This window comes from Paralichthys olivaceus, chromosome 4, assembly GCF_024713975.1.
Source record: "Paralichthys olivaceus isolate ysfri-2021 chromosome 4, ASM2471397v2, whole genome shotgun sequence".
Taxonomy (NCBI): Eukaryota; Metazoa; Chordata; class Actinopteri; order Pleuronectiformes; family Paralichthyidae; genus Paralichthys; species Paralichthys olivaceus.
In genome coordinates this window covers 3,183,344-3,197,031 of record NC_091096.1, presented here as the reverse complement: position 1 = coordinate 3,197,031, position 13,688 = coordinate 3,183,344, and the positions used below count along the sequence as shown (strand labels likewise).

The 13,688-nt window shown below is 42.7% G+C and overlaps 1 protein-coding gene across 1 annotated transcript; it reads right to left on the bottom strand.

Annotated features, from left to right (window-relative positions):
- Nucleotides 1-68: 68 nt before the first annotated feature.
- On the bottom strand, nt 69-6,557 carry LOC109645413 (uncharacterized). The gene is made up of 9 exons (XM_020111017.2): nt 6,443-6,557; nt 5,486-6,180; nt 4,847-4,923; nt 4,605-4,685; nt 4,374-4,433; nt 4,123-4,221; nt 2,008-3,868; nt 1,491-1,652; nt 69-1,272 (listed from the first exon to the last, which is right to left on the bottom strand). Exons 2-9 carry the CDS (start codon nt 6,153-6,155, stop codon nt 1,043-1,045), a joined length of 3,240 nt encoding a protein of 1,079 aa, XP_019966576.2. The 5' UTR covers nt 6,156-6,180; nt 6,443-6,557; the 3' UTR covers nt 69-1,042.
- Nucleotides 6,558-13,688: the final 7,131 nt, after the last annotated feature.

The window sequence follows — 13,688 nt, the reverse complement described above, 5'->3', positions numbered from 1 at the left end:
GACCCGCCTCTTCCACTGGCGCATGCGCACTAGATAAGAGTAACACCCATTTATCAAAATATACAAACTTTATTTACTAGAAATTTATTTTAAGTCAACTAACACTTGGTACTTTACAATCTTTACAATCGGCCAAAATAAAGTTGATTCAAGTCTTTAAAAAGTTTATGTACATTGAAATCAAATTTAATCACATACAATATCTTAATACAATGTGATAGATGTTATAGATACATATAATATAAAATATATATATTACACTACAAAAATGTATAATTATATATATATATATATATATAATGATGATGATGATGCAATTCTTTACCTTAAAAACTTGAAGTTTATTTTGCTGCAGATTTTTTATCATCTGTGCTTCTACATTAGTAAAGATGTGAATGGGATTTTGCTGCTATAACTTCTTTTAAGTCAAATATTCATGATATTCAAGTCATTCAATATTTGCAAGGACATAAGACAAATGATCGAAAACCTCAACTCACCAGTTTCATTTGTGGTAAATAAAATGGTATCTTTTTTTTATTATTGGAACGTTGTGTTACAATGCCAAACTTTAAAATACTAGTCAACCAAACAGAACAATAAAATACAGTGTACTAGATAACTTGGTCACAGAAGGTAAACAGAGCTGCAAAAATAATGTATCAGCTATTACTGTGGAACACTTCGTTTATGAGCCGTCTCTGAATGAACTTGATAAGAATGCAAAATAAAATCACACAGAAAATCATTCTGTACTCATGTGAGGGAAGACTTTGGTCAATCAAGTTGTTTTAAATGTGCTCTATGAATAAAATTGGTATTGACATTGACAAAATTTACATTTCTGACCAACGTGATGGACTGAAATGCTCATGATGCTGCAGAGGTTAAAACTATTGAAACGTGTGATGAAGGATAAGAAAATGGAAAAGTTGGACATTACAGGTTTTCCTTGAAACAAAATTATCCTCTTTACAGCTGATGAACTCGTCAACTACTCTGCTATGGTTCCACTCGCCCACGTCTTGTTGCTGTTTGTGGATTAGGCTCGTGAAGTGCCACTTTGTCTTTTTAGCGCAGTGATCCTGTTTCTGACGTAGTCCTTCACACCTTTCCACGAACGGGTCTTCAGGGCTTTTGCCTCGGCCTCAAGACATTGGACACAGTCGTTTTTCTGAGGCACCTTGTGTCCCTCAATGAAACACATCATGTGTCTTTCCACAGCGCGGACCTCGGCTTCTTCCCATTTCTGTTTACCCTTGTACTGAGACCCTGTGGGAGGAGGGGAAACAAGAAATCAAGTTGTTGTGTCTATTTGTGGACAAAGGCTGGAAACTTTAACATCACAGTGTGAACACAGGTGAACAGCTCGAAGGGGACGTGAAGTGTGCATATCTTTGTCAAGGCTTATGTTGTATCTTGCCATGTTAAAGAAAGCAGAACAAAAACAGATCTGCTGGTTCATCCAGATCCACTCAAGCAAGAATTACCTTTGTCGCCTGGGGCGACAGATTTTGGAGGAACAGTCTTGCAGTTGCCTGTTGTTGATCCACGTTCTTGTTGATAGTTATTTGGTTGTTGGTAGCTTGTACTGGAGATCTCAGTGTGATACCATGATGCAGCTTGTTGTCCTGTGTCAGGCTGTAACCTTGCTGTAGTAAAAACAAAAGGAGAAAGTATCTCATATCTTCTGATCAATTCCCAGTGATTTTACATCCTGTTTCTCTCCCAATAAAACTAATCACCTACTTTAGCTCTTGTGGAGGATCATATCTGATCTGGGTCCAAATGTCAACCATTAGGTTTTATTGCTGTCACATTCATTTCTCGATGTGGAAGACGTGTTCAAGCACATAACTAGCTCCAGTCTGGAACTGGTTGACATGTGCAGGACAGTCGTTCAGAGACGGATTTAGATTATTTTGTCTCCTCTTGTTTAAGCAATGAAAAGATAAAACATTTAGTCGTAGTTTTTGTTAAAGAAATGAATGAAACGTAATGTTTTACCTTCAGAGTCCGTTTCATTCTGCTGCATGTCGCTGTTGTGTTGCCAGGACTTGATTTGATGTCGAGAGCCGAAAATGAGTTTGGCCTCATCGTCGTCCAAGTTGATCAGCTGGAGCATCTTCGGGTAATGCTTCAGGATTTTTCTCGATGTCAGAGCTTCAGGGTTTTTAGCTCCACATTCTTTGACAAAGTGATGGATGGACTCTGACCCTTTGTAGGCAGACAGTGCACACGGTCGGCCAAAGAGAAAGGGATTCTTTTGCGGGACTCCACACGTCTCACGAACATTTACGAGAAGCTCCAGGGCCGACAGGAATGAGGGTTTTAATAAAACAGGTACCATTCTCCCACAGTTCCCTTTTATGTCAACTCTAGTGAAAAACCCACACATGGTTCTTTCCAATTCTGTAACAGACACGTCCATGTCATCAAGCACATTTGACTTTTTCCGTGACATAAAAGTCTTCAGCTGGATCGTCGATACCTCTCCGGGTTTTCTCATGTTGAAAACGATTGTCCGGGCAAGTATCACCTTGGCCAAACAAGCATAGTTTTCTGAAGAAGGGCTTTCTCTGAGTTTGGTCTCAGCAAGACGATGAACCTTCTCCAGGTGGGAATTCAGCAGCTTTACATCTTGGACAATTGGCACGTTATTATCCGAGGTCTTTTTTATTTCTCTGAGATTTGTTAATGCACCTGAAGAAATTAGCCTATTCCATTTCTTCTGGTACACCACCAGGAAGTTTTTTGCAGACTCTGCCAGACACATATCACCTCTCTTCACTGCATTAGCCTCAACAATACTACAGGCCTTCTGCAGGTGGTAACCGAGCTTGATGGCAAGTGAAGGAATGCTGAATGTGTTGTTCTCTAGGTCATAGCCCGCCAGGACTTTCACCGCAGACACCACATGTCGGAAGCTGGAAGGGTAAAAGAATTCCTCCAGGTTCTTCAGCGGCGTTGTTTTTTGAGCTTCGAGCACAAGTCTTGCTAGCTGACGAAGGTTTTGTCGGATATAATCATGCTTCCTCACATCGGAGGCGTACTGATTAAACATTTGTTCACCAAACTGCAAGATAATCTTGTCATCGATGACAGTTTTTGTAACATCATCATATATCATCTCGCACACAATGTTCTTGAAACCATCACTGATGCCAAGATCTCCAAAGATTTCAAGCGCACACCGCGATGCAATACGCTTTCTTCCAAATTCCGTTTCGTTTTCATTCTTCACTTTCTCTGGACATTTTCTCATGTGTCTGTAAACAGCTTTCTTCACGTAAAGACCGTGACAATAAAGACAATGAAGAAAGTCTTGGGCTTGTCCAGGCTTCTGTGGTCTTTTTTGGACAGCAAGTACTCCCTTCCCTGCTTTTATCACGTTCTTATTGTGCACAAAGTTTCCTTGATTTATGAGTTTTTTCCATATCTTTCGTCTTTCTTTGGACAAAACGGGGTATTGAAATGCAACTGCAACCTCGGCTTTGTCACTGTGAACTCTCTCAAAATGCCGTGCCATTTTGGACTGTGGCTTTAAGCAAAACAAACAGTAATTCCTCTTGTCGTACACACGTTGTGCCTTCGTATTCAAAGTCGGCAGCACCACCGTTTCAGAGAACTTCTTCTGACAGGCTGCAGGTGACTTTTTTGCACCTTTGTCCTTAGACAAGGAACTCTTAGTCTTTGTTTTCCCCTGAGGAGGTCCTTCATCCATGGGGGTCGAGGAAGCACTGCGACTCCATTCATCTGACGAGCTCCAGTCAGTGTCGGAGTGGAAATCGGAGAAGTCGCCATCATTCTTGGGTAAGTAATCAGGATCAGTGTCATCCCCTGACTCAACTGAAGAATTTATCTTTTTCTGAAATAGGTAAAAAGAATTGTACGTAGAAATGAGGCAACTTTAAATCTTACTGAGCGTTTATTAAATATTTTATATATCTTAACACAGGTATACTGTATGTATCTCACGCATTGTTAAAAAACTTCACGTCATGGCCTGACTCAGTCAAAAATACTGTAGATGAAATGATGAACTACTTCATACTAAAATCTAAACTGTAAAATTTGTTAAGAATCAAATGAAATGAACTCATCAGAAATGCAGGTAACTACCTCTGATTCTCCTGCTGACATCGGATCATCTGGCATATCACAGATCTCATGATGTTCATCATAGGAAGCAGGTGATGAACAATCAGTGGAAAGAGGTGACTGCGAGTGAAAAACCAAAATAAAGAAGGAGAAGAAGTCGTCGTGGTGTTGAAGTTACAATATTGTTACGGCATTAAATTTACAGAGAAAACGAGAAGTAATTTATGCAGATTTAATCATTTAATGAGGAGCAGAAAAAGTAATTTACTGACCTGCATATCTGTGTGTAGAGACCGACCATCACCGGTGTCATCTGCAGGTATTGAATCCAGCTTCAAGGGCAGACAAAATCAATTCAATTACCTATATTACAACTATCTATACTCATCTTTACAGCATGAATTTGTTAACTCTATTTCAGAATCGTAACTTCACATAAATACTGGGCGGTAAATATCTAAATAATATTGACCTTTAATTTAAAATTGCCATGACACACTTACGAGTTCATCCATCTCTGCCAGTTGTTTGAGTAGTTGTGCGCGCTGATTTAGGATGGCTGAACGCTGCCTCTCATTGTCGGGCTGACAGCAGATAAAAATAAAATTAAAAAAGACATAAAAGTCATGATGCGACGGTAATGATCGTTAACAAAACCACAGCTCTTGGTGATTGACACGTCCTGACATCACATGATGGTAGTTCGAGGGCAGTTAGTATTGGTGCTTAACGTTTATTTCCTCACCAGTGGAATTCTGTTCTTCTGCGATGGCTCATTGTTACACTGAACAGCTTCATCACGGCCAGACTTGTTTACAGCCCCTGCGGAGAAGACGAGCGAGACGGATGCTTTAAGAGAAACTGGACAGATTTTAAATGTGAAAGGGGGAAAGAGTGATGAAGAGATGCAGCAGAGGGCCGAGTGTGAACTGGACCTGTGGCCACTGCATGAGAACAGCATCACAATAGGAACCAGTATGGAGGCCATTACACTTGACTCTTATAAGGAAATCATTCACTAACCTGAAACAACTGAATTTTTATAAAAACATATAATTAGCAAAGAATGTATGTGACTTAAATATTCACATCATCTATCAAACCCCTTCTGCAATATAAAAAACATTGTTCCAGTATGTTCATATATTTTATGTGTATATAACATATTGGCTTACATTGCACAAACTTCTTTTTCCGTTCCTTGTGTTTGTTAGTATTTGTTTTATTTATTTATTACCTTAACTGAGTGAATTCCACTATTCCCCCTTTGCTCGGTAGTGGGACTGATAAAGTCTATAAAAAAATACTTTATCTTTGTCTCAAACCCGACGTGTTTGACCACACTGAAGAGGATTTTTTTAAACGTATTACGAATACGTCTCACCTCTGCTGTGTAACGAAGGCATCCACTGAGGCTGCTCCTGAGAAGTGGATGGGCCAAAGCCCTGAGCGTATTCAGCAACACCAGCCGACTCCACGTTCATCCCTCCAGACGGAGCCTGAGATGTATTCACACGTTGTCCACATGATGGAAGGCTCATGGGCAGAACCTGAAGTCCACTCGGTAAACCCTGATTGGTTAATGGAGGTCGAAATGGGTTGTGGGATAAGAGAGGTGGTAAATTTTGGGACCTGCAGTGCTGTACTCCATGGTTTGGAGGAGGTAAAGTTTTCAGTTGGTTCGATGCTCGCAGAAGAGATGAAACATGAGGGCCTTGCTGAGCAAATGAAACGAGGGGAGAGGCACTCGGGATCGTACCGTCAGCGAATAACGTGGAGGCTGTTGGGTCGCTGCTGATGTGAGAGGCTTTGTACATGGCAGAGTGATACAGGTTGTTTGAGGACGTGATGGAGCCGCTCAGACAGCTCTGACTGGACGCCTGCAGGTGGTCGTAGGAGGATCTCTGCTCAGGAGACGAGACCAGGCCGAGATGCTGAGAGCCGGCCAGTGGGTTGAGGAGGGGTCCTTGAGTTGAGGCTGTGGACCAGCCATTAGGACTCACCCACTGATGACAGGGTACTTGGCACTTATTTGCTGCTGGGTTGTCCATCATTCTCCATATTCATCTGTTTCAGATCCTAGCAGAGCAAGACAACATGCACAGTTAATCGTTTGTTCACTGTCTCGACCTCAGGCTCGATTTTTAAAAACACTGATGTGCAACATGCTAGCTAGCTGTGTTTAATATCCGTTAGCATTTGCTGTTCGACCGTGAAATTCCGGAATCGTTCGTGGAGGAAACGACTTTTAAAAAAAACCGTGCAGGCTCCAAGAAACAAGCGCGTGTGCAGAAAATACATATAATGTGAATTAAAATATGTCTGAACATGAGTGCAGTACCTTCTTACGTCACAGAGAAGCCTTTGTTTACCTCACACCTAGCTAACTTAGCACTTCCGCCTGTTTTCTTCTTCTTCTTCTTCTTCTGATGTTTAACTTCGGGTGGCAAACAACGTATCGGCGCATTACCGCCCCCGCCTGGAAAGGAGTATAAGTCAGAATGGACATTTTTTTAATATTCATTTTTTAGAAACCTGAATATTTTCTATTTCCTGCATCACCTGAGTCCCTCCGCGGCGTCTTTCTCAGAATTCATGTTAATTCATGTTTTTATGTTTTAATTTCCTTATATATAATGTTTTTTAAATGATTATTCTCATTTTTAATTCAATTTAATTGCTTATTTTGTGTTATGTATATAATGCACCCTTTTCTACTACTTCAAGCTGTTTGTATTTATACTGTGCACCTTGATGATTGCTGCTAAATCTCGTTGTACACTGTGCAATGACAATAAAAGGATTCTATTCTATTATTGAGGACAGACTTAGAATAAATACTCATTACTAGTTATCTTCAGACTGTGTGACCAAACCTCATTCTTGATACTATCACCTCTTCCTTTGCATCTGGTGATCGTCGTCTGTCCTGTGGGGATTGATCCAGTTGTCAGAGCGTGCAGGCACCGCCCTCAAACGACCTCCCCGACCTGCACAAGGTCAGGTCGATTTCATCTGATCCCTGAATCAGCATAAACTGTAAATCACTAGATCAGCATATCTATGACGAGGATCTTCCACCGACATCATCCCTCTTCACCACCGGGGGTCAGCAGGAACTGGATTTTCAGTGGCAGAAAACTGAAACCTTGAACTGCGGAGTTACACCCTCAAAACAAACCAGAGAATATCTGAACCTGCTCTGTCGATGCATCGCTTTTGTGCATTTTAGAAACAGAGATTAGAGCTAAAACATCAATTTCAAAATGTAGATGTGCATGTTAGCTCTCTAACTCGACACATACAAAATGAAAGCTGCCTCCTGCACCTCTTATCTTAACCATAGTGCAATAACATCTATGGACTTATATTCATGTGCTCTTTATAAATTATTCACTTTTGATATTCTCATGCAATTTTACTGTCTTCTTCTCTTTATGAATGTGTTCCATGAGTCTGTGTATGTGTATGTGTGTGTGTGTGTGTGTGTGTGTGTGTGTGTGTGTGTGTGTGTGTGTGTGTGTGTGTGTGTGTGTGTGTGTTGAACATTTGAACCTTTCCTCAGCATCACATCGTCCTTGTTCTGTGTTTGACCCCTGAAAAGCAGCTCTCGCTCTCTCTCTCGCTCTCTCTTTCACCACTTCACCCAAAACACTCCTCCCCCAGGAGCTCTGAATAACTGAACACACATGCAGACCTTCTCTCACAACAGACGTGAACACTGACTCTGTGTGTTTTCAGAGTGTTACAGGCCTTCAGGAGCGAGGCAGAGCAGTGAGAAAGAGGAGGAGATGAATATTTGATCAGCTCCTCTCCGGCCCTGCATGTGTGCTATAATATTGATGCGGTCCAGAGGCATTGAGGCCCAGCTCTCCGACTCACAGGTACATGAACACACTGCTGGCTCACCTGAGCTCTCCCTGACCTCCCAATGGAGAAAACCTCTGTGGTATGAATAAGACAAAGTGTCCGTTTGTGTATCTGTGTGTTTATCAGGGTACTTTTAGTCGAGTACTCTTTTTCTGAGAAAGCACTTGTGTAGTATACTGTGCTGCGTCATGTTATACGCCCGGGCAACAGAAAGCACACGTCTCTTACAGGCTGACGGCTGCTTGTTAATATTCTATGTCAGGTCTTGTCCACTAGGTCAACAGTGTAACCGGCTTTTTAAAGAAGCGCACGCTGAGTTAATACATCCAGGTAACCATAGCAACAGGACTTGCGATCAGCGGACAAGTCTCACTGCCGAAACCATGAGTGGAACTGACTTTACGAACTTGAGAAAAATGGATGATGGATTATTCAAACACAGCTTTTACATAAGTAGCTGTGGTTAATGCATGAAGTGAATTTTTGATTTTATCCAATACAGCATGAGCAGCCCATCACCCCACACACAGAGACACATGTCACTGTCACATTCACACCAGCAGCCGTGTAAGAGTCTCCGGTCTAATTAAACTTAATCTGCATGTCTCTGGTCAGCAGGAGGAGGAGAACCCGGATTCTAACCAGGAGCGTTCTTGCTGTGAAGCCTTACGTCTAACCACTGTGCCACCATGCTGCTCACCAGAGTCCAGCTCTTTAGCCCTTAATCATGACCGTGTCACATATTCTCACTTAAAGATCAGCTGTCAACCATTAAGGGTAAAAACGTGAGCTTTGACCACGTGTGATTGAACGACTCCATCTGTAGGGGGCGCCCTGCTATTTGTCTGATGTCCTGCTTTATGTTTCACGTCGTCTCATTGTGTCACGCCTGTGCTGCACAAGGATGTAATGTTGTATCATTGAACCATCAGCATTAAAGTTTGATGTTAAGCCCTCTGCTCATCGTCCGCCTGGAGGTCGCTGAAGGGTGCACGCTGGGGTCACATGACTCCTGCTGACCTGCAGGATGGGCCTCCTCTATCATTAACAGTGAGCAGAGAGGAGGAGAAAGAGGAGTGCAGGCTCAGCAGGAGGTGCATTCAGACTCAGTATGACTTCTGGCTGCAGTATTCTCTGCTCTCTTCTTGTCCTCTCAGTGGATTCCACTGTTTTATCTGTATCCTCACATGAACTCAAACACTTTCATGCTCTCAGTTTTTTCGTTGTTCTCTTTTCATTCTTATCTCCATCTTGGATTTGTCCGTTACACTGATGTTTGTTCAAGATTCAAGATTAACTTTATTGTAACATAGTGGGAAATTTCTCTTGGGCTCTTCACCAAAGTTTTCAAGTTCACTTGTTTCCTTTTTATACTTGAGCTCTCCAACATATTATTTATAAATCAAAACCAGACTTTGAATCTTCTTCTTTAAACTCTTAGACACAAGAATCGGTTCGAGATCGACCTCCTGATCTCAAAGATGAAGAACAAAGATGAGAAGATTTTCTGTTTATAAAAACCTTAAGTGACCGACATGAATCCACTTAACTTTGGACTTTGACAAAAACTGAAAGTGAAAATGTTATTTTCAAGCTCCTGCATGTTTATTTTCACAATTGAATAAATGTTACGTAATAAATGTTACCCAAAACTCTAAAACTAGCTTTATATTAAAATTAGATAATTCACATTAAATGCATTGTGTCTCCACCAGAGTAGCAAGTTCCCTCAATGTGAATAAAAACAGTTTTAAGTCTTCACAACATGAGGAACGTCTACAGACAGTCTCAGCTGTTTGTTCATGCTGCTTCATCACATATAGCATCAAATAACTAATCAAAACCAAACTTATCAGACAAAATGAATTCTTATATACAAATCAGTGTGATATGGTCCATGCCCCCCCCCATTAACATGGAGGAGGCAAGTTTTTTTTAACCTGTTATGCAGTCACAAGGGGACACTTGGGACATTTTGGCTTCACTTTTGAGGAGCTCACATGTCGTCCTTCTTTATTACCTGCATGGGAAAACCTGGACGAGAGACACACACACACACACACTCACACACACACACACACAGTCCAAGAAGAAGAGACACTTCAGCCCTCGTGGTTGAGCGTCTGGAGGGATGTGCAAACTGACAGATCCTGTGGATCTGCAGGGTTTGTGTCACCAGCTGTCTTGGAAGCATCAGCAGACCAGACTGGACGATCCTCCAGCTGAAATCGCAGCCTCGCATAAGTCCCCTGGCGAGTTGCGCATCATTAGCCGCCATCTTGGCTCCGACGCTCGCTGTGTCCCTCAGAACCAGACGGACGGGGCGGACAGGCTTCGTGGAAATGTGCTTTTGGGATCAATGTGAGTGGATGAAGATTTGGAGCAGGGGAACTGGTCATTACTTCTGCTCCAGCTGTTGAGCTCAGAGTGAAATAACACACGGAAACAAAGTTCGTGAAATCTTCCACCAGGTCAGGGCCCGTCGAGCCGGAGCGTGACCTTTCATGAACCGATGTGTCTCAACTGCTACTGGACGGATTTGGAGGAAATGTCGTGCTGTCGTTGTCACCAGAGGATAAACCAAAGTAAGTCCACCACCACTATGGAAGTCAGTGCAATCACTGTGACTCCTTAACAAGCTGTAGAGAGCAAATGTCAAAATATACATTTTCAACACTTGGGTTTACATTGTAAGATAGTGGGTTTTTTTCTTTTTACATTGTCAGTGATTTTCCAGGAAATATATGTTTTTTTAGAGACCAATTCTTGTGTGTGTGCAATTTGATGCAGCTTGATATAATCTAAGAGGACTGTTGGGCCTTGGCGGAGCTACGTGCTCTTCGATGTGCCTTTCCAGCGTCTTTGTTTTTGCTCCAAAACCTCTGAACCGGTCTCCTTTAATTCACGTGGAAGAACGGGACATGACCCAAGAAACAATCCAATACACAAGGCATCCCGATGAACGTTAAATCCAACAATCTCCTCGTCCATCGGACCCTCTTGCTGGGTCAGAATGTTGTCTCCTCCAAAGCCCCAGGGAGTTTCATTCAGCCCCTGGTAATGCTGTTATGATGGCTGAGCTAATGCAGCATCCTGTCATATTGTTGTGTGGCCTCTTCCCTCAGGAACTGCTGTGTGTGAGTATCTGAGTGAAGGAGAGCAGAGGAGGGGGGGGTTTATTACAGTACATTAAGGGAGGGATTATACTGACCATGCTGACATCAACATGTTAGCTAATTGACAAGAGGGGATATAAAGTACATGCTGTTTATCAAATCCTCTTTGGGCTCAGACTGAATAAAACACTTATGGGGTGAGTGAATGTCTCCATAACGATAGACACTTACACACAGGCGAGGATTAGAGGCCTTCGAGGAGGAGAAGTTGGAGATGGTCTGAACAGATTGTCTGAAAATGGAACGGATGGAGCCGCGTTCCGGAAAATGTGGTCAACGCTCACTTTCTGCTGAAGTCCTCGGTTTGTTTGACGCCAGTGGAGTGATGTTATTTACATTTACTCGTGTTTAGAACTGCAGGAGAAGAGTAAAGAGTTTTAAATCTTTTCATTATACCGCAGAAAGTGCTCGTTAGGCATGTTAGGGTGTTAGAGGTGTTTAGAGAGGCGGAGCTCTGGGAAGAGATTAGTCCTGAACATAGAGAGTGACGCCTCAGCTCTTCCAACACAAACAAGAACAATTTGAATGAGGTGAAATATCTACGTCACCTCTCAAGGATTTAATAAAAATAATGAGCAACTTATGAGTGTCACTGGCTGCAGCCCCTGGGGTGAACCCCCCCCCCCCCCGACAACAGGGACGGGGCATGGAGCCGTCATGCTGGCGACGTGAAGGAGGCATCGTTTGACTCTGTGTGACGGCAGCCTGCAGCTGGGTGAAGCTCAATAGATAACTGTGATGGGTGGTTTGTGCTGCACGGAGCAACACGTGGATCTGTGGGTCACTGAGTCAGGGCCAAGGCTCACAATGTGTCGCCGCTACAGTAGGACTCATGTAAAATTCACAGATGACGTGAGGCCTTGTCTCCTCTGTCCTTCATCCTCTCCCCTCTTCTCTTTTTGTAATTGTTATGATTGTGCACCTCACTTCTCCTCACTTTGTTCCCTGTCCTTTCTTCACCTCCTCTCCTCTGCTCTTCTTTCATTCCCTTTCTTATTTCATCCCTTGTCCCCCATATTTCCTTCCCTCTCTTCTTGTTTTCTCTCCTCTGCACATATTTGCTCCCTTGCTTGCTTTCCTTGTTACCTTGTTTTTCTCCTACATCTACTCCCCCTCGCTGATTTTTTCCTTTTCCCTCCTCTCTCCTTATTTCTCTCTTATTTCAACTTGCCCCCTCATCTTCTCGTTCCCTCACCTCTTGGCTCCTCCGGCCACACGGGCCCAGAGGAGCGTCATTGTGGAGCGTCTCCAAGCTCAGGGCTCCAGACACAACACACTCGGTACACAGCGCTGGGGCTGAGGGAGCGCTTCAGTCGGAGAGATTTAACAATGAACAGCATTAAAAACAATAACAAGAGCGTTCCTGCTGACTTTCACTGATACGAGCTGCTTTTTAATTTTCCAGTAGCATCCCAGTGTAAATAAAAGTCGAGTCAAGTAAACTACTAGAATTTCTGAATCAATGTTATCACTGCATTTTGATTTAACGTGAGCTCTTTGTGCAGCAGCGTCAGGTTACTGCAGGTTTCCAGCATCACTACAGACGACACTGCAGCACGTTCACAGAAGCAGGAGAGAAACGTTATTTCTGCTGTGAGGTTTTATTCACTAAGATGTGTGAGTCTTGTCTGTCTCCTCCCTCTCCTCCCTCTCCTCCCTCTCCTTCCTCTCCTCAGTTTGGTCTTCAGTAAAGTTCTGCTCCACCAACACCTGAGTGTGTTTCTGTACACGTGTGTGTATCTGTGAGGCACCGCAGCCCTTTCGCGCTCAGCTCTCGATCGCTGCATGCAGATCTTGTTGGATGACAGTTCATATCTATTCCAGGATGTAGCACATACCCCCTACCAACCCTGTCAGAGATGTCAGGACGCTGCGTGTGTGCAAGAAAACACGTTGACTTTTCTATGTAAACTTTTTCACAAATATTTTAAGCAAAGGAACCAAACACAAGAACAGAGCTGAGATGTCTCCACCAATTCAAATTCATAACAGTCATGGACGTGGACACAGACCAAATCTTCAGGGACAATTTTCTTCACTTAAACGTTTATGTGAAACTTGTGTTTTCCCAGAAATGTCTCTTTTTGCAGACTTGCCTTTTTGTCTCTCAATCTTTGTGTAAATGACTTTTCTGTGATGCCCCTGAGCATCCTGTGTCTGCGTCATCTGGTTTTAAAAGACATGAATAAAGAAGAAGAAATAAAGAATCCTCTTAAGTGGGAAATCTGCTCAGGCATCTTTAATAACGCTGGTAAGATTTTCCTCATTATTCATGAAGTCTGGTAAATCTTCAGTTTTTGCTGCCACAAATGATGCGCTCAGCTGCCTCAGATAATGTTGCAGCTCTAAAATATTTATTTAAAACCAATTCACCAACTGTACACACACTCACAGCCAAGTTCTGGCTGCTCGTAGCGCTCCAGCCCAGCATGTGGTACCCGCTGTTCGAAACCTCAGCTATTTCAAACCAGAACTTCCCTCTCGAGTCTCACGTTAAAAGCCAACTTTCTCGTGTTTTTTTCCACTTGAGGAATGTTTCTA